Consider the following 20,401-nt stretch of genomic DNA (forward strand, 5'->3'; position numbering starts at 1 on the left):
AGTAGTTTGTAATGAGCATTAAGCATACAATACACCACTATTCAAAAACTTGCAGTCAGTAAGGTTTAAACCCTACGGTACTGTAACTATTATAAATTTTCCACTTAATTTCCCTAGGAAACTATACTTCCTCAGAGACCAGAAGAGATTTGAGATCTGATAGTTGTATGTAATCATAATACCTGAGGCGGGCAAACCAGGAGGACCAGGGTGACCAGGGGCCCCCTGAGGGCCTGCAGGTCCAATGGGTCCAATTGCACCACTGTCACCTTTTGAGCCCTGCATCAGAAATCAATCGTAACGGTCATTTATTTCCAATGCTTTTGCATTGTTATCATATTGCTATTATGTTTAAGGATGGATCACCTGCTTTCCTCTTTTTCCTGGGCGGCCAGTGGGTCCCCTGTTCCCTGAGCTTCCAGGTTCTCCTTTTGGGCCCATTTCACCCTGAGAAAGAGTTTTAAAATTACATATAATACTTGTTTTACTATATTAAAGGGTCAGTTCACCCAAAAAAAAAAAAAAAAAAAATCACCCTCATGTCGTTCCAAAGCCGTAAGACTTTCATCCATCTTCGCAAAGACAAATGAAGTTATTTTAATGAATTCTGAGAGATTTATTTTTGTCCCTCCTTTGACAACTACCACTTCAACGCTTCCAAAAGTTCATAGAGATTGTAAAACGAATCCATATGAATTGAGAAGTTTAGTCCAAATTTTCTGAAGGGACTTGATCACTTTATATGCTGAACAGACTGAATTTAGGCTTTTATTCACATAAACATTCATCGACTCACACATCAGTTGTGGTAAACGGAAAGTCAAGCATGTTTGCTTGACACATGCGAGAACCAATGAGGTTCATTTTCATGTTACGCAGCACATTTGAGCTTCCGGAAGAGGTTTGTTCTTGCGTATCAAGCAGTTTTGGTTGAGCTTCGGTTTATGTTCGCTGATCAATTTTTACATGTGAATAAAATCCTAAATTCAATCTGTTCATCATATAAAGCGTTCGAGTCTCTTAAGAAAATTAACCTCTCAATTCATATGGATTAGTTTTACAATCTCTTTATGAACTTTTTGATGCATCAAAGTGGTAGTTGCGTAGAATGTCAATGGAAGGACAGAAATCACACAGATTTCATTTAAAATATCTTCTTTTATGTTCCGAAGATGAACGAAAGTCTTACAGGTTTGGAATGACATGAGGGTGAGTAATTATTGACAATTGTTTTTATTTTTGGGTGAAATAATGCTTTAATAAAAAAAAAGTAAACACCTTACAATAAGGTTCCATTTGTTAATTTTAGTTAACCACATTAGTGAACATTAACTACTTACTAAAGTACTTGTTAAGCATTTATTAATTTTAGATCATTTCAGCATTTACTAATACATTATAAAATCAAAAGTAATATCTGTTAAATAGGGATGCACCGATATTAACATTTTGACCGATACCGATAACCAATAATTCTTTATATTTGAAAGCCGATAACCAATATATTGGCCAATAAATTTAAATCCAAATTTTTATATAATTTTTGAGAGCCTGATTCCAAATCAAAAAGCCATGTCCCAACAAAGCACACAATTATAATGTTCTCATTATAATTTTATATAGCCTATATGACAGACTTGCGCTGCACATGTTGCACTTAACTGTATTTGCCCTTTTGAAGTGATTCCAATCATATTTCAAGCAATTAAAAACCATCATGGCGAACAGTGCACATCTGAAGTGTTTTAGCTGAAGGAAATAATCCATCATTTATTGACTTTAATATATCAGCCAAATTTTCTTATCGGGCCGATAACGACAACATTAAAAATTAACATATATCGGCCGATACCAATATGGTGGCCGATATATCGTGCATCCCTACTGTTAATATTATTTAATGGACCTGAGCTAACATAAACTAACAATGAACAGTTGTATTAATTAATTAACATAAATAAATGCTGTAACAATTGTATTGCTCATTTTTATTTTTAATGTTAATTAATACATTAACTAATGTTAACTAACGGGACCTTATTGTAAAGTGTTACCAATAAAAATAGACCACTGCATTATTATAAATAGTACTAATTGTACCATAACTTATAAAATATATAATGTAATACATTATAAACAGTTAACCAGCATAAACTCCTATAGCACAATGCTGTAATATAATGAAAGGCTAAAAATGCAGTAATATTTTCAGCACCTTTTGGCCAAGCATTCCAGGAAGACCAATTGATCCCTGAAACAGAGAAAGATGCAGTCTTTGTAAAAAAAAAATAATAATAATTACGGTATGGTTTAGACCAATTAAAATGCATTGTAACACAATTACTCTGGTAACTTACCTTGTCACCTTTTAAGCCAATTTCTCCTCTGAAACCTTGTGAGCCCTAGTAGGAAAACATTAAAACAACAATGATATTAAATCATTTAGAAGATAAAAAGCATAATTTGATGAACAACAGGGATTAAAATGAAAGAATGAATTGAATATTGAATTATAGTAGGTTCAGAGAGGTAACTCACTTTTTCCCCCTTATGTCCAGGAAAGCCCTGCATGAAAGAAATGAACATTCAGCACACAGGGCACATTATTCTGTGCCCATATGACAAGGGCATTATGACTATAGCAGTCCTAATTCAGGAAGTTAAGACTGTCCAGACCTTGGGTCCAGTTGGTCCTCTTGCCCCTGGCATGCCCATCAGCCCAGCGTCACCTTTCTCCCCCTGTTGAAACACATACAGTAGGAGTTACTGTACTCTAAAGCACACGCTGTGATGGTGTTACAATGGTTCGGTCACAATGGCAAAATTCAGAGACGACGAAGAGCAGGATCTAAACGCAGCTTTATTTAGTTAAACCGTAATCCAAGCACAAGGTACAGAAACCAGGAATCACAGGAGCAGAACTGAGGGTGAGGGAACAGAGGATGACGACACATTCAACAAAGGACAACAACTGACAAACAACACAGGAACCACTGAGTTTAAATACACAGACAGGCGAACTGGATAACAAGACACAGGTGCAAATGATGAGGGAGAAACTAGGGGGACCAAAAGAACTACAAAACTAGAAACAGGAACCAAAGGCATGAAACAATACAAAATAAAAGTCCAGAAACACAAAACACACAGGGGAACCTGTGAAAGTCATACTGTACTGCTTACAATTCATGATTGAGAAACACAACTTTTTGCTTTCAAATTTCATATCTGATTTGAAAATAAAGTATACACTACCGTTCAAAAGTTTGGGGTAAGTACGATTAATACTTTTATTCAGTAAGGATACGTTAAATTGATCGAAAGTGCAACAAATAATGCTGCAAAAGAATTCAAATAAATGCTTTTAAACTTTTATTCGTCAAAGAATTCAAAGTTTCCACAAAAAATATTAAGCAGCACAACTGTTTACAACATTAAAAATAATAAGAAATGTTTCTTGAGCACCAAATCAGCATATCAGAATGATTTCTGAAGGATCATGTGACACTGACTGGATTAATGATGCTGAAAATTCAGCTTTGCCATCACAGGAATAAATTACATTTTAAAATATATTAAAATATATCATAATAATATTTCATAATATTACTGTTTTTACTGTATTATTATTGATCAAATAAATGCAGCCCTGGTGAGCATAAGAGAATTCTTTCAAAAATATTACTGACCCCAAATCTTTTAATGGTAATGTACAGGTGCTGGTCATATAATTAGAATATCATCATGATGATTATAACTGACAACTAAGGAAAATCCCAAATTCAGTATCTCAGAAAATTAGAATATTGTGAAAAGGTTCAATATTGAAGACACCTGGTGCCACACTCTAATCAGCTAATTAACTCAAAACACCTGCAATGTCCTTTAAATGGTCTCTCAGTCTAGTTCTGTAGGTTACACAATCATGGGGAAGACTGCTGACTTGACAGTTGTCCAAAAGACGACCATTGACACCTTGCACAAGGAGGGCAAGACGCAAAAGGTCATTGCAAAAGAGGCTGGCTGTTCACAGAGCTCTGCGTCCAAGCACATTAATAGAGAGGCGAAGGGAAGGAAAAGATGTGGTAGAAAAAAAGTGTACAAGCAATAGGGATAGCCGCACCCTGGAGAGGATTGTGAAACAAAACCCATTCAAAAATGTGGTGGAGATTCACAAAGAGTGGACTGCAGCTGGAGTCAGTGCTTCAAGAACCACTACGCATAGACGTATGCAAGACATGGGTTTCAGCTGTCGCATTCCTTGTGTCAAGCCACTCTTGAACAACAGACAGAGTCAGAAGCGTCTCGCCTGGGCTAAAGACAAAAAAGGACTGGACTGCTGCTGAGTGGTCCAAAGTTATGTTCTCTGATGAAAGTAAATTTTGCATTTCCTTTGGAAATCAGGGTCCCAGAGTCTGGAGGAAGAGAGGAGAGGCACACAATCCACGTTGCTTGAGGTCCAGTGTAAAGTTTCCACAGTCAGTGATGGTTTGGGGTGCCATGTCATCTGCTGGTGTTGGTCCACTGTGTTTTCTGAGGTCCAAGGTCAACGCAGCCGTATACCAGGAAGTTTTAGAGCACTTCATGCTTCCTGCTGCTGACCAACATTATGGAGATGCAGATTTCATTTTCCAACAGGACTTGGCACCTGCACACAGTGCCAAAGCTACCAGTACCTGGTTTAAGGACCATGGTATCCCTGTTCTTAATTGGCCAGCAAACTCACCTGACCTTAACCCCATAGAAAATCTATGGGGTATTGTGAAGAGGAAGATGCGATATGCCAGACCCAACAATGCAGAAGAGCTGAAGGCCACTATCAGAGCAACCTGGGCTCTCATAACACCTGAGCAGTGCCACAGGCTGATCGACTCCATGCCGCGCCGCATTGCTGCAGTAATTCAGGCAAAAGGAGCCCCAACTAAGTATTGAGTGCTGTACATGCTCATACTTTTCATGCTCATACTTTTCATGTTCATACTTTTCAGTTGGCCAAAATTTCTAAAAATCCTTTCTTTGTATTGGTCTTAAGTAATATTCTAATTTTCTGAGATACTGAATTTGGGATTTTCCTTAGTTGTCAGTTATAATCATCAAAATTAAAAGAAATAAACATTTGAAATATATCAGTCTGTGTGTAATGAATGATGATAATATACACGTTTCACTTTTTGAATGGAATTAGTGAAATAAATCAACTTTTTGATGTCAAACATAAAACAGTTTTATGAAATATATTGAGATACAGAATATTTGCTTTTTCATCTGGGCAAATGTGAATCTACTTCATGTATATTCCTGTCTGCTATAAAGAGATTCAGATTCTGTTGTACGAGCAGGAATTGTGTTCACATGAAGATGGAATGAATTACTCACTTTAGGCCCAGTTGGTCCTTGCCATCCGCTTGGTCCCTGTCGCCCTGGGAGACCAGGAGGGCCAGTGCGCCCCTGTAACACATACAAGCTATGAATCTAGCTACATTTGACAGCAAGAACTTGCACACAAAGATATAAATTTTAAGGAACTATATAGGCTGACACATCTTTAATGCAGAGATTATGGATGGGAGGCTGTCTAATGCAGTGGCTTGGCACAGTTACTGTACCACATAACAACACTGATTAAGACAAGTTTTAGTTTTCACTAAAACTTAATTTTAGTAAGCAAATTCATTAGCTTCCTTCTGCTTGATAATATAGCCCTGATATAACAGAACTTTCCATATCGTGGATTTTAGCACAGATGGAATGTTTTATTGACCAATTAAGAAGCCAGGGAAATGTTTGATTTGTAAAGTCACCATGAAATCAAGACTGACAGCTCTTGTTTTTATATGAAACATTTCATATTGGAATATTTATTATAAATGATTTATCCATGCACATCATTTTATTTTTTTTAATTCCTATGCTCTTGTAATCTTTAATCAAAATAACTTCCCCTCCCTTTTGCAACGACATCTTGTTTCTCTCAGCGCAAGGGTGGGACAACCTGTCACTCAGTTGACATCACAGCAACAGCAAACCACAACCATCCAATCAATTCCCCATGGACAAAATCAAGTCCCACCCAACATTTTGTTGTTTGTGAAGCTGCTTCACTCGGATATATACATCAGAATAGGGAACAAAAGACTATCACAACTTCCATTTCATGCCGACTTTAAGGTATACCAACAAGAATACTTTTTGTACGCAAAAAAACAAACAAAAATAACGACTTTATTCAACAATTTCTTCTCTACCCTGCCATTCTCCTACACTATTCTTGTTGTAAACACAGTGCAGCACTTCTGTGTTCTACGTCAAAATGGTGGCTCAGTATTGGCAGATGCTGTACATGTGAGCAGCATACGGTGGCCCAGTAGTACACAACACAACAAAATTAAAAAAGCAAACATAAGTTCACAACACAACGAAATCAAGCCACAACACAACGGAATAAAGCCACAACACAACTAAATAAAGCCACAACACTACTAAATAAAGCCACAACACAATGAAATCAAGCCACAACGCAACTAAATAAAGCCACAACACAACGGAATAAAGCCACAACGCAACAAAATCAAGCCACAACACAACGGAATAAAGCCACAATGCAACAAAATCAAGCCACAACACAATGGAATAAAGCCATAACACAATGAAATAAAGCCACAACACAACAAAATCAAGCCACAACACAATGAAATCGAGCCACAACACAACGGAAATGCTCCTGACCACTAGGGGGCTCTCAGAGCTCGGTAAAGTTAGATTTCCTTGCCATGATTAGTTTCAAAAGTATGTAACCACTGTACATCGACATTAAATATTAATTCAAAATTACCTACATGCACAATAGCTTCATATTTATACCTATGAATGATTTGATGTGCTACCACGGCGCATGATCAAGGGAACATCTGCCAATTCCACCAAGTGGTTAAAACGTATAATTTGTGTTCATTATAATTACTTTTAACATTTAAAAACAGACATGTTCAAATTCCAAAGCTTGTTGTCGGTTTCTATTGGTAAGACTAACTTACTACAGGTGACATTTTGACAATACATACAGGGAGGTATAATTTCACCTGTCGTAAGTCAGTCTTAGGAAACTACTACAAGCTTTGGAACATGGAAAAACCCTTTAAGTGAATTACAGTAATATATGTTACAAAAATACAAAATATATGTAAACAAATTGTGTACTGTACATAAAAGAAGGTATCGGCACAATTTCACCTGTAGTAAGTCAGTCTGGTCACTACAACAACCTTTGGAACAACAACAACAAAAAAAAACCTTTGGTGAATTACACTGATTTTCTTCCTGAAAATAATCGTTTATTGTTTATTATACATGAAGGGAGGTATTGACAAAATGTCTTCCTGTCTTACCAACAGGAAGTAACAAGCTTTGGAATTTGAACATGTCTGTTTTTAAATGTTAAACAAAGTCATTGTAATGAATACAAATTATACATTTTAACCACTTGGTGGAATTGGCAGATGTTCCCTTCATCATGCGTCATGGTAGCGCGTCAAATCATTCACAGGTATAAATATGAAGCTATTGATCACGATGTTGATTTTGAATTAATATTTCATGTCGATATACAAGGTTTACATACTTAAAACTAATTAATTAAAACTAATGGTATTGATATCTTTGTAAGACTGTCGACTTTATAGAACAGTGCAAGGAAATCTAACTTTACCGAGCTCTGAGAGCCCTCTAGTGGTCGGGAGCATTTCCACTGTGTTGTGGCTTTATTCTGTTGTGTTGTGAACTTATGTTTGCTATTTTTAATTTTGTTGTGTTGTGGCTTTATTTCATTGTGTTGTGGCTTGTTTCCATTGTGTTGTGGCTTTATTTCGATGTGTTGTGAACTTATGTTTGCTTTTTTAATTTCGTTGTGTTGTGCACTACTGGGCCACCGTAGCAGCATGACACATGAGCTGGCCAATAATGAGCCGGTGTTTTGACATGACAGGGAAGAGAAGAAATTGTTAAATAAAGTCGTAATTTTTGTTTGTTTTTGCATTTGAAAAGTATTCTCTTCGCTTCATAACTTTAAGGTTGAACCACTATGGTCACTCACGTCAACTGTTTTAATGATGTCTTTACTACTTTTCTGAGCCTTGAAAGTGGTAAGTAAATTGGTGTATATGGAGGAGTCAGACAGCTCTTGGATTTCATCAAAAATATCTTAATTTGTGTTCCGAAGATGAACGAAGGTCTTGCGGGTTTGGAACGACATGAGGGTGAGTAATTTTTGGGTGAACTACCCTTTAACGCTAATAACACTGATACAGTAGATCAGTAATTGAGGCACACATGTACTTACACAAATGTAATTGAATATTTACGATTCTGTTGAGTTTTATCAAGGTGTTATGCCCTCCGTTCGTTTTCCAGAATCTAATCTGTGTAACACTTAAAGACGATTGGCTGCTCAAACACAGAGCAATAAGAACAAGGTGAGGACAGCGTGTCTTCTGAGTGCTCTGAGGGACGAAATAGCCATCAAGAGAGAGAGAGAGAGAGAGAGAGAGAGAGAACAAACTAAACCAAACCCCATCAGTCTCCTGGCTTTAATTAAATTATGTGCTAAGGGCAGGAGCCGGGGATTGTGGGAGAGCGAATGATTTATTGGGCTGCCCCAGCACTAAGCTAAATTACTATGCAATGCTGCAAAGCTTCCTACACCAGAAGCACTCTACTCTCAGTGCCTGTCTGGAGTAAAACAATGCACCAGCACACCCAGAATCCTGTGCAGTGGTTTAGTGGCTTCTCGGTTTACCCACAGCCCTGCTGTAGGTATTACTGACACTGGTCCCAAATGCCTTCCAGGAAACCACACAATTGTGGGACAGGAGCCATGGGGATGTTCCATTGTGGATTGAACATAATGAGGATGACCACAAGCGTCCCCTGATGTTTAAACATTCTGCTGCTTATACATACAAAAGATCATGTAGAATCATGTGACCTGCTTATCTGTGTCAAGGTTGCGCTTGCTTTGAATTCCCTCCAGCTCACATTATGTATGTGCTGTGTCTTTTATTCCTTGTCCTTTAAGCAAATCCACTTATTGGAAAGTAGAGAACAATGAGTCTCACCTTGTGTCCAGGTCTTCCAATTTCACCCTGGCAACACAGAGGAGGGGAGGAGGGAATAAGAACAGAGTCAGTCCTTCAATGTGTTACACAATATATACATATATCTTGCTCTGATAGTGTCACTGACATAAAGGAATAGTTTATCCAAAAATGAAAAACCAATCATTTATTCAGCAACTACTATAAGACTTTATTTCTTCTGTGGAACACAAAAGAAGATATTTTAAAGAATCTGTTTTTGCCCATACAATGCAAGTCACTGGGGTCCAAAACATCATCGGACTACATTAACTTTCATTGTACAGAAAACACGGAGACATTTTTCAAATATCTTCTTATGTGTTCCACAGGAAAAAGAATGTAATACAGGTTTGGAGTGACATGAGAATGAGTTACAGGAGAATGAACTATCCTTTTAATACATGACAGGGATTGCCATGTGAATTAAAGGAATCCACAAAGTTGCAATTGACAGCATCTGTGGATTGATTATAATTACCACAGAAAATGATTCTGTTACACTTTATTTTAAGGAGTCTGTGTTACAGTGTAACTATACATTTAAGTATTGAGTAATAATATTTAACTACATGTACTTACTATAGGGTTAGGATTAGGAAGTGGTTTAGGTAAGCTGCATGAAATCATTCACAATTTATTGTAATTACATGTAACGTGTAACAAGGACACTGTAAAATAAAGTCTTACCAATTATTCTAACCCATCCCAAACCCCAGTTTGTAAAACAAGCAAACATTTTGTTTACAGTAATGTACTTACAAATTACAATAGAAGTCTATGGGGCAAGACATAAATGTTAATGGTATTAAAAAAAAAAAAACACACAAAATATAAATATTATAGGTGTTGCAACAAAAATACAGTGACAGAATTTGCTTGCCAACATTGTCTCTGCAAAGTTAACCAATTTTTTAAACTCCTGTAATGACCATGTTAAGTCTGTAATCCTAGATGTGCAATTTTCGTTCGTTTTTACAAACTGAGAAAAATTATTGTTTATAGTAACTGACAGAATGTCACAGATGCTGCCGTTAAAACTTAATAACCCTTAATAACATATAAACAAATATATAATAATAATGTATAAGAAGAAGAAGAAGAAGAAAAAGAAGAAGAAGAATGATTCCATTTTATTTTACAGTTATGTGTAATATAAGTAACATCAGGTAATATATGTAATATAACGGTAATATAAGGTAACAGTAATACTATATGCAATATATATTTTTATATTACTATATGTAAGGTAACTAAATGGGTTAAGGTCAGGTTTTGGGGTAGGTTCAGGGATAGTACTTATTACCCAGTTATTTTAATTACTATAATAAGTACATAGTATGTACACACTGTAAAAAAAAGTATTTTCATGATTTGTTATAACATTTTTTTCTTTTGTCAAATCAACTTAGATAATGTAGTTCAGATAACAATATTTTGAGTAACTCTGTTAATTAATCCAATTTTAACCAGTATTAACTCAAATTTTTAATTTCAATGAACTCAAAATTTTAAGGCAACCAGGTAACTTACTTTTTTAAGTTAAACCAACAATTCTTTACAGTGCATGCTAAATAGGACTGTAAAATAAAGTGTGGTAATACTTTCTTTTACAGTGTCATTGTTACATATGTTACATGTAGTTACTATAGTAATAATTATAAATTATACATGCAACTAATCCTAAAACAAACCAAACCCTAATCCTCACCCTATAAGTACATGTAATTACTTAATATTACTCGGTACTTAAATGTATAATTACACTGTAACAAAGACACCTTAAAATAAAGTGTAACCTAAAGGGTTACCATAATAATAATAATAATAATAATAATAATAATACAATCTTATTTTGCTCCTGAATTCACTAAATCACTTAGATATGTATATTTACATAAGAATGTGTCATACCTTATCTCCCTTTGGTCCCTGTGGTCCCGGCAGTCCAGCAGGACCCTGATCATAACACAAACATCAAAAACCTTATCAAAAACCTCTTGCAATTTCAGTTAATATCATTGTTTAAAGCCAAAGTATCTATAACATCTATATTGACCAAGTCTGTCAACTATAACGTATTGTCGTGAGTGAGTCATTTCAGAATTTCCAAACTGTTTCCAAACAGGTTTCCCAAATACTCACCCTTCCATTGTTTGACACAAAACCACCCCCAAACTCACGTCATTGGTTGTTGTCAATGTTACTGTGTTGGCTCGTGCAATCAAAACAATGATCAGAGCACCACAGAGTCACAGTGTTTACACTTTTTGGGAAATGAGCTCATGAATGTCTTCCTCATAGTGCACTACACTTAAAAAAAAATCGTGGCTGTAGCAAATTACAGTATTTCAACAGGATGCATTTATAATGTTCTTGGCTGACAATCGCAATAATATTCACCACATAATTAATAACCTATGACCAGAGATGTATAAAGTACTAGAGACCCAGACTTGAGTAAAAGTACAAGTGCTCTATCAAAAAAGTTACTTGAGTAAAAGTTGAAGTGCTCTTTAAGCACCACACTTAAGTAGAAGTACTAAAGTATTCAAAATTGTTTGTACTTAAGTATTGCAAGTAGTTTATTTTGAAATTTACTACTCAAGTACTGAAAGTAAAAGTACAAGTATTGAGTGCGTGAAGACCACTTGAGATGCAGACAAGTTGAGATGCTTTGTTTGTTGTCAGCACTTTGATTTCATTACCAAAAAGTTTATTTTGACTAATAGTTCTACCATATACAATTGAATAAAATTAACAGCTAGCTAACAACAACTTGCTTTGCACTTTTTTCTGTTTTCACCTCACTCCAGTCTAAACTAGGCTAAACTACCACTCTTACTAAAAAAAAAAAAATGGGGTAAGCACACTTATATTCTCATTTCAAGAGGTGTTCTGAGTAAATGATTTGTTTGTAACACTTTATAATATGGTTTGATTTGTTAACATTACATTAGTTAATGTATTAGACTAATAACCAACATGAACTAACCATGATCAATACATTTATTACTGTATTTATTAATCTTTGTTAATCTTAGTTAATAAAAATACAGCTGTTCATTGTTTGTATATGTTACTTCACAGTGCACATTAACTATGTAAACAAATAGAGAGCAATTTGAGAGCAAGACAGCGCTCGTGTTGTTTTAAGACGGTGAATGCGCGCGCGCGCGCGGCCGGGACTCGCTCGCTCGCGCTCTCCCTCTCTCGCTGCTCGTATATGCGCCCTGACAAGGGTTGGTCTCCTTCCTCACTCTCACAGCCACGATCACTTGAAGTTGAAGGGGTGGAAGGTAGTGTTTTTGGTTCGTCTTTGGTTGATCTTTTTAGCTGATCAAAAGGCAGAACGGGAGCACGCGCAGCTTCTTAATCACTTGATTCGCTCATTGATGCGTCAGCTTCATCAACATTTTTATAATTGTAACGAGTAACGATGCAGCACATAAAAAATATCGGAGTAAAAGTATTAAACTCATCGAAAATATGTACTGAAGTAAAAGTGGAAGTAGGAGAAAAAAATAATACTCTAGTAAAGTACAGATACCGCCTTTTAGTACTTAAGTACTGTAGTGAAGCAGTTCTACTTCGTTACTATACATCTCTGCCTATGACAGGGATCAAACTGTATTCAGAGTGAACTTGCAGGGCAGGGGTGAACTCCCTCTTGGGGCTTCGAGTGTCTCTCTTGGGGTTGTTTCTAAGAATGGCACGATGGAGCAGAGGCTGGCAATGGAAAAAGGTCTATTTCCATCTGCTCTAAATGTGGAGCGTTAATGGCCTGCTGTGTCGTGGGGGGCCAAACTGGTCACATCCGTGTCACTACAGAAAGACGTCTGGGGAACTCACACGGGTTTCACATGCTGAGAGGGTTATGGAGGCTAATTACAGAGCTGGAACTGACCATTGTGACAACCCAATACTCTGCTTCCTTGAGGCACCTCAATAAATTTGCATGTGACTGTTGTTATTATTTCTGAATAAATACTTAACATTTGAGTTTTAACATCTGTTAAACATAGCTTATGGGTCAATGAAATGACGCTAATATTTTTTTAATTCAGATCTATTCATTTATTCAGAAATGCAAAAAATGACATTATTGACATTAATGAATACATCTTTTCTATGATGAGCATGTTTTTAATTTCGGAATTAAAATCCATAAAAGCAAAAAAAAAAAAAAAAAAAATGAATGTCACGGTGATAGAACTTGTCCTGATATCTGTAAGGGTTATATTTAGTTTCATTGTGTTTTAGTTTGGTTTTCCATGTTCCTATTTGCCTGAGTTCTCATTCATTATTTGTTGTCATGGTTACTGATTGCTTTGTGCACCTGTTTCTTGTTCAGGTTGTTTCTCCTGTGTATTTAAAGGATTAGTTCATTTTCAAATAAAAATTACCCCAAGCTTTATTCACCCTCAAGCCATCCTAGGTGTATATGACTTTCTTCTTTCTGATAAACACAATCGGAGAAATATTAATAAACATCCTGACGCATCTGAGCTTTATAATGGCAGTAAGCATTACCAAATGAGTATGAGCTGAAGAAAGTGCTTCCATCCACATCCATCCATAATAAACGCTACTCCACACAGCCCAGAGGGGTTAATAAAGGCCTTCTGAACCGCTTTCCGTATTCAACTTACGAAGAAAGTGTAAATCTCTCGCAGTTCAAAAAGCTTACGCTACATCCTACACCTTCCCTATTCAATTTACGGAAAAAGCTGACTTGACGCCAGTTCCGTTTTTTCTGTAATTTGAATATGGAAGGCGTTATGGCGGAAGCTAGATATTTTACTTCATAGCTTGTTAAATATAGATTTTTTTTTTTTTTTCTTTTTTTTTTACACAAATGCATTGCTTCCCTTCAGAAGGCCTTTATTAACCCCCCGGAGCCGTGTGGAGTACATTTATAATGGATGGTGGTGCTTTCTTCAGCTCATACTTGTTGACCCCACTCACTGCCATTATAAAGCTTGGATGCATCAGGATATTTATTAATATATCTCCGATTGTGTTCATCAGAAAGAAAAAAGTCATATACACCTAGGATGGCTTGAGGGTGTGTAAAACTTGAGGTACTTTTCATTTGAAAGTGAACTAAGTCTTTAAGCCCTAAGATTAGTTCTACTCATTGTCCAATACTATTTGCTTTGATAAAGCTGTTGTGTTGGTTTTCTCCTGTGAACTGTTTTCATGTTGGACTGCCTTCTTTGTTTTTGTTAATAAAGTTAAAAATTTTTATCCACCTCACCTCTTCATTGCCTTTGCCTTGCCTGCATGTGACAATATCATAATGCAGCATTATTAAAATAATGAAATTTTTGAAAATAAATATTCTATTTCTTTAAAATATATATTTTATTTGCTTTACAACTTATTTATATTTATAAAACTTTTGCAGACCCTGATTACTGTGGATCAAGGTCAATAAGTCTAAGAATTTGATAATTTGATCTTTTTTTTATTTTATTAAATTGCAAAGTTAGTATGTAAAATGTTATGTAGTGCAACTCCCCAAAAGCATAAAGATTAATTAATGATTAATGATTAATGATTTTCTTAGACAGTTTTTTAAAGGGGACCTTAATTATGATTTCACTGTTGCTGTTTAAGCATAAACAACATCTGCAAAGTTATGATGCTCAAAGTTCAATGCAAAGGGACATATTTTCTTTTACAGAAATCACTTTTTAAGGACTACAATGAGCTTCTTTCTGGGTTGATGACATCACAAACCCTAAAATTTACATAAATCCTGCCCCTGAAAAAATGCAACAAAAGGGGGCGAGGCCATGTTGAGCGTTGTTACCATGCCGTCATTTTACTCCAGACTGCTTCACAAACGAGGGTCAAATCAACGCTGGATTTGCACAAAAGATTAACATGACAGCACATGCTTAGTCGATGAGTTGAATCAACTCCACAGCAGCTACATAAATTTATCCACTAACCATTCAGAAATCTCCAGATGCATTCTAAAAGTTGTAACTTCTTCCTGAGTCTCTCCATCAGTGTCCGACTCTGGTTTGAACAATGTAAGCCTGAACAAGTACTGACAATCGTTATTTTGGCTGCGTGAGATTCTCCAGCTTTGTTGTTGTTGAGCAACCAAAGCGCGAGCTGTTAAAGCTCCGCCCTCTTCTGGAAAGCTGGCAAGGAGCATCAGCTCATTTGCATTTAAAGATATTTTTCTTGAAAATGGTATAACCAAAAAAAACAACAATTCAAAACCAAAAAGTATGTTTCTAAGAATCTAAACAATTTTTTTTCTTTTTGTCATGTTTTATCATATATCCCTCGAACAGTGTAAAAATCAACTTAGCATTCAAACAGCTACAGATTATTGCTGTATGATGTTTCACTCATTGTGAAGGAGTTGATTACAAATATATTATTTTAAAATCTTGCAAGTTTTTATGCCAAAAATGTATGTGAATGCATCTTAAGGTCTGTTTCATAGCTGGAGATTTCTGTGTAGTTTAGGCCTATGGTTTTGTCCTCAATATTATATAACATTTGAAGCACATACCTGAGGGCCAGGAGGTCCTGCTGGTCCTGGAGGCCCTGGGGAACATGTGTGGGTTGTGGGACTGTGCTTCTCTTCTGAGGTCCCCACATTTGGTGTCTCAGTCTATAAGACAAGTCATGTAAAATTACATCAGAGAAATATGACGAAAATGAGAAAATGTTAAATTGTTACAGTCTTTGCAGCTTTAGTGGTAATCACACACCTCTTTTGACTTTTATTTACATTCATTTATCACAGTGATGTAGACATAGCTGTCATGGTCATGGGGACAAACTTAATGTACTTATTCACACCCTGAACCCTTGATGTACATGGAACCTACATCAGATCCAGGTGTTGGATCAGCGGTCATGTGTCAGGACTCACCAGAGACTCCTTCCGCCACAGTGAAGGGGGAGGGAAGAGAGGAGGCGGAGGTGGACTCAGTAAACAGCAGGGGTTGAATTTCTTTCTGGTTTCCAGCAACTGGAACTCTAGATGTGGGGAAATGAGTTACAAGAGGAACATGTCAATAGACACGTGGGTCAGCGGAACAGTGTTTCACTCCACTGTTTTGGAAAAGAGACTGAAACACATGACAACTATGATAGTCATCATGTGGATAAGATTGTAATGAAAGGCCATTCATAACTGAAACTACTAGATATTTAAAGATTTATCTGCAAACACATGATGCTAGAGCTTAGCATTATTAGAAATAAGATATTTATAATGACTTCATCAACTGGTGTCAAAGTGATTTTTAGTGATTCTATGGAGTCAGTTCACCTCAAATTCACAGTTCATTGCATTTACTATGAACAGGATCCACTAACATCTGAAAGCCACTTTTTCTTGCCATATTGAACGGTATATGTATCGTTTTATCATTTGAAACCTAAATTCTTTTGAATTGTTGTGCTGTAAAAGTAAAATGTAAAATCTGTCTTTATTTAAAATAAATGGTACTTGCTTTGATATTTTGTATCTAATGCAATGATACATAATTCATACATTATTCAGTGTTTGACTTTAATGTCCAAATACCTTTTCCTATTTTTTTTTTTTAATTTGTGTGTATTAGTGCTGTCAAATCGATTAATCATGATTAATCACATCTAACACAAAAGTTTGTTTATATATGTATATATAAATATAATATATATATATATATATATATATATATATATATATATATATATATATATATATATATATATATATATATATCTCTGTGGAAAAAATAATTGTTGGTTTAACTTAAAAAAGTAAGTTATCTGGTTGACTTAAAATTTTGAGTTCATTGAAATTAAAAATTTGAGTTACAAATGAAGGCGATTGGTTTAATCAACAGAAACTCAAAATATTATGTTATCTGAAGCACATTAATTATCTAAGTTGATTTGACAAAATAAAAAATGTTGTGATAACAAATAAAAATATTTTTTTACAGTGTATATACATATACAGTATATATAATATAATAATATATAAAAATATATATACAAAAATTTTCATGTTATGTGTGATTAATTGTGATTAATCAATTTGATATCAATTTGATATTTATATTTGACATATACATATATATATATATATATATATATATATATATATATATATATTAGGGCTGTCAATCGATTAAAAATGTTAATCTAATTAATTACATACTCTGTGATTAATTAATCTAAATTAATCGCATACATAATTTTTGCTGTGAAAGTATTAAATATTTCAATTGAATCAATGCAGGGTTTTTCCTGGGTCAAAAATGGTCTTCAGTGGTGACAGACATGGTCATCCACACAAACAGTAAAAAGTGCCCTACCCACATGATCTACGAGCCCAATACTGACAATAAAGTACCCGTCACTCTCACTGTAATTCTTTCTTGCCCTCTTTGCAAAAAAAAAAAAAAAAAAAAAAAGTGATTTTATAGCTTTGTAAGAGAAGATACTTTTTTGCTAAACCTGAAAAGTATTAAAAAGTAGCATTTTATATTAACTAATAATATAATTTTCTACCATATGCAATTGAATGCACCTAGCTAACAACAACTTGCTTTGTTCTGGTTTCACCTCACTCCAGTCTAAACTAACTGATTTTATAGGCCTAATTTACTACACATTGTCATTTAAATAACCTGAAAATATTGTGGATTATTAAGGCTAATTTTACTAACCACTCTTGCTAAATGGGGTAAGCACACTTATGTTCTCATTTCAGAGTTGTTCGAGTAAATGATTAATTATAGACCGTGTGGACAGATCCATAGACATCATAAGTTGTTGTCATGATTCATTAAAATGAATCTGTTCAAATGAGTCATTAGGTCGCGAATTGGACATTAGTGGACGTTGACGCGTTGCGTGCGAATCAAGATTGTTATTAGGATATCGCAAAAGATTTGTCAAAACACTTCACCACTGGATAGGATTTTCTTTTTGTTTACTGAAAGTGTGGTTTATGTCAGCTGCACGTGCAGGGCGCCTGTCAGAGAAGATGAGGTGACGTTCTTTTGAGCACTATTCACACCCAGCGGTTATTCAGGAAAAACATTCTCCGAATTCGCCTCGTGAAACATGGATTCGGTCTTACGAACTTTTAGCATCGTGTCAGTTGATTTAGATTATTATGTGCGAGGTAGAGAGAGTGCAAAGACGGTGCTTACTTTGAAGAGAGCTCGCGCGCACGAGGGAGGAGCTCTGCTCGTTCTGTCCGTCAGCGCAGCAGTCGTCTCCCTCCTTCATTTTACAGTCGAATGCTGGCTAGAATGGCTCCAGGTTCAAAGGTCAATACGGAGTGGATTAATCTGCGTTATTTTTTTATAACGCGTTATTTTTTCTCAGATTAATTAATCGAAATTAACGCGTTATTTTGACAGCCCTAATATATATATATATATATATATATATATATATACATACACATACATACATACATACACACACACACACACACACACACTATATAAACAATCATTGTTGTGAAGAAGCAATAAAGTGACCATATATTCTATAAAAATAAAAATAAAAATCACAGTACATTAAAATCTAAAGTAGAAAAAATATGTTAACTTGGCAAAAAACTGCAGTGTTGGCTGACAAAACTGAAACACAGCCATTTTGCCATTAGAGATAATAACCAGAGATAATTCAATGATGCCAGTGGGAAAATTTATTGCAAAATAAGGGCAACATTTTTACTTGTTCTCATTATAATCAGTAATCCTCAGTGCAACCCAATCCATGTTATGTTATATTCTGCAACTACATTTAATTTCATGAAATTACCAACAGTTAGTCAAACATGCTTTTGTTGTTGCAAATTCTGATTTGCATATTGTGCAAACAAACTTCCCTCTGCAAGAGAAAACCCCTAATATCAGCACCTACCAAACATGTGCAAAAGAGAGTGATATCTTACCTGTTGGAGGAGGGAATATGTTATCCATGTAAGAGAATGACGACACATAGCAGAAGAGTTGAAAATATAGTCCAAGCGAGAACAGAATCATGCTGCCGGCTGCCGTCTACCTCCAATAGCACCGAGGAGTGATCTGAGGCAGTCCCACACTACTCCTCTCTCTCCATGCCACTCTCTCTCTCTCTCTCACACACACACACACACTAGATCCACGCCTTTAGGAGAAGTGAATGCCAGCCAATGTCTGTTACACCTCTCCCATGTATTGGCCCTGAGCTAAATATACAGGAGGCAGCCGGTCAGCTGCCCTCTGTAGCCAATATTAGCCTGTTACTACTGCCAGCACTGCCTTTGTTTCCCTGCCTCAAATGGACAGAGAAAACAAAACAGTATGGATAGAAATGACATTGAAGTGACAAGGTGTCATGCAAGAGGTGATGTTGAACTACCGCCATTCATTTATACATGATCTCAGTTTGTATAGATTGATAGAAAGTCAAACCTGCTGGCTTTGGTTTGAGCATCTATAACGTTCGGACTCAAATCTGAGACGGGCTGCCACTGGCATGTGATGTACACACATGCATAAAATGACAGAATTAGCCTGCATGCTCTGTAGTGGAGTATCTCAGATGTTTTCCAGACCCCCTTAACTATCTCGCCCTCCCTCTCGGTGTCCTTTTTTTCAGGACTTATCGACCACTACTGCTCATAATTTATTGGCGCCTTTACTTTCCCTCAGAATAAATGACAGAGCAATTATGAAGAGGGCCGTTTAAAAGCCTGATGGGAGATGCGGTCTGTAAACGCCTCCAATTAGACAAAGTGCAGAACAAAGGAGACAGCAGACAGGCAGGGAGATGGAGAGAAAGACAGAGGCAGAGATGGCTTCTTATGAATTGCATTTTAATTTTCCAAAGAAAATCAAATTACATTCTTATCAAGTTGTTATTAGAAAAATATTTTTAAATCACTACATTTTTTATACAATAATAATGTACATGAGGCCATTTTTGTTTGTGCACAATAATTAACAAAATCACAAGGCTTTTATAATGTGCCACAAATACCGTCATTCTCGCCTTTACACGTTTGGCTGTGAAAATCGTTCTTTTAATAAGTCCTTTATATGCTGTAAAATTGTTGGGAACATTTCCACAACTGGAAATGTGAAAATGGTGTGATCTGCCAAGGCCAAGGCGGAGAAGCTCTCTCACTCTGTGATAAAGCACCGCTGTAATGATACCTTATGAAAGAGCAGAAGATGAGGCCAGGAAGACCGCAATTAACCGGAGACTGACATGAGCTTAAACAGAAGCCCTCTGGAGCA

At 35.9% G+C, this 20,401-nt stretch overlaps 1 protein-coding gene across 1 annotated transcript in view; it reads right to left on the reverse strand.

Annotated features, from left to right (window-relative positions):
- Positions 1-19,804, reverse strand: part of colq (collagen-like tail subunit (single strand of homotrimer) of asymmetric acetylcholinesterase) — a 30,443-nt gene extending 10,639 nt beyond the window's left edge. Inside the window, exons 1-12 of the mRNA XM_048152525.1 lie at positions 19,072-19,804; positions 16,033-16,139; positions 15,667-15,768; positions 11,043-11,087; positions 9,111-9,137; positions 5,377-5,448; positions 2,677-2,739; positions 2,539-2,565; positions 2,358-2,402; positions 2,216-2,251; positions 367-447; positions 183-279 (exon numbers count right to left, since the gene is read on the reverse strand). Coding sequence (XP_048008482.1) covers positions 183-279; positions 367-447; positions 2,216-2,251; positions 2,358-2,402; positions 2,539-2,565; positions 2,677-2,739; positions 5,377-5,448; positions 9,111-9,137; positions 11,043-11,087; positions 15,667-15,768; positions 16,033-16,139; positions 19,072-19,162 — 793 coding nt within the window. The 5' untranslated portion in view covers positions 19,163-19,804. The remainder of the gene's footprint in view (positions 1-182; positions 280-366; positions 448-2,215; positions 2,252-2,357; positions 2,403-2,538; positions 2,566-2,676; positions 2,740-5,376; positions 5,449-9,110; positions 9,138-11,042; positions 11,088-15,666; positions 15,769-16,032; positions 16,140-19,071) is intronic.
- Positions 19,805-20,401: the final 597 nt, after the last annotated feature.

Source organism: Megalobrama amblycephala, linkage group LG13 (genome assembly GCF_018812025.1).
Source record: "Megalobrama amblycephala isolate DHTTF-2021 linkage group LG13, ASM1881202v1, whole genome shotgun sequence".
NCBI lineage: Eukaryota > Metazoa > Chordata > Actinopteri > Cypriniformes > Xenocyprididae > Megalobrama > Megalobrama amblycephala.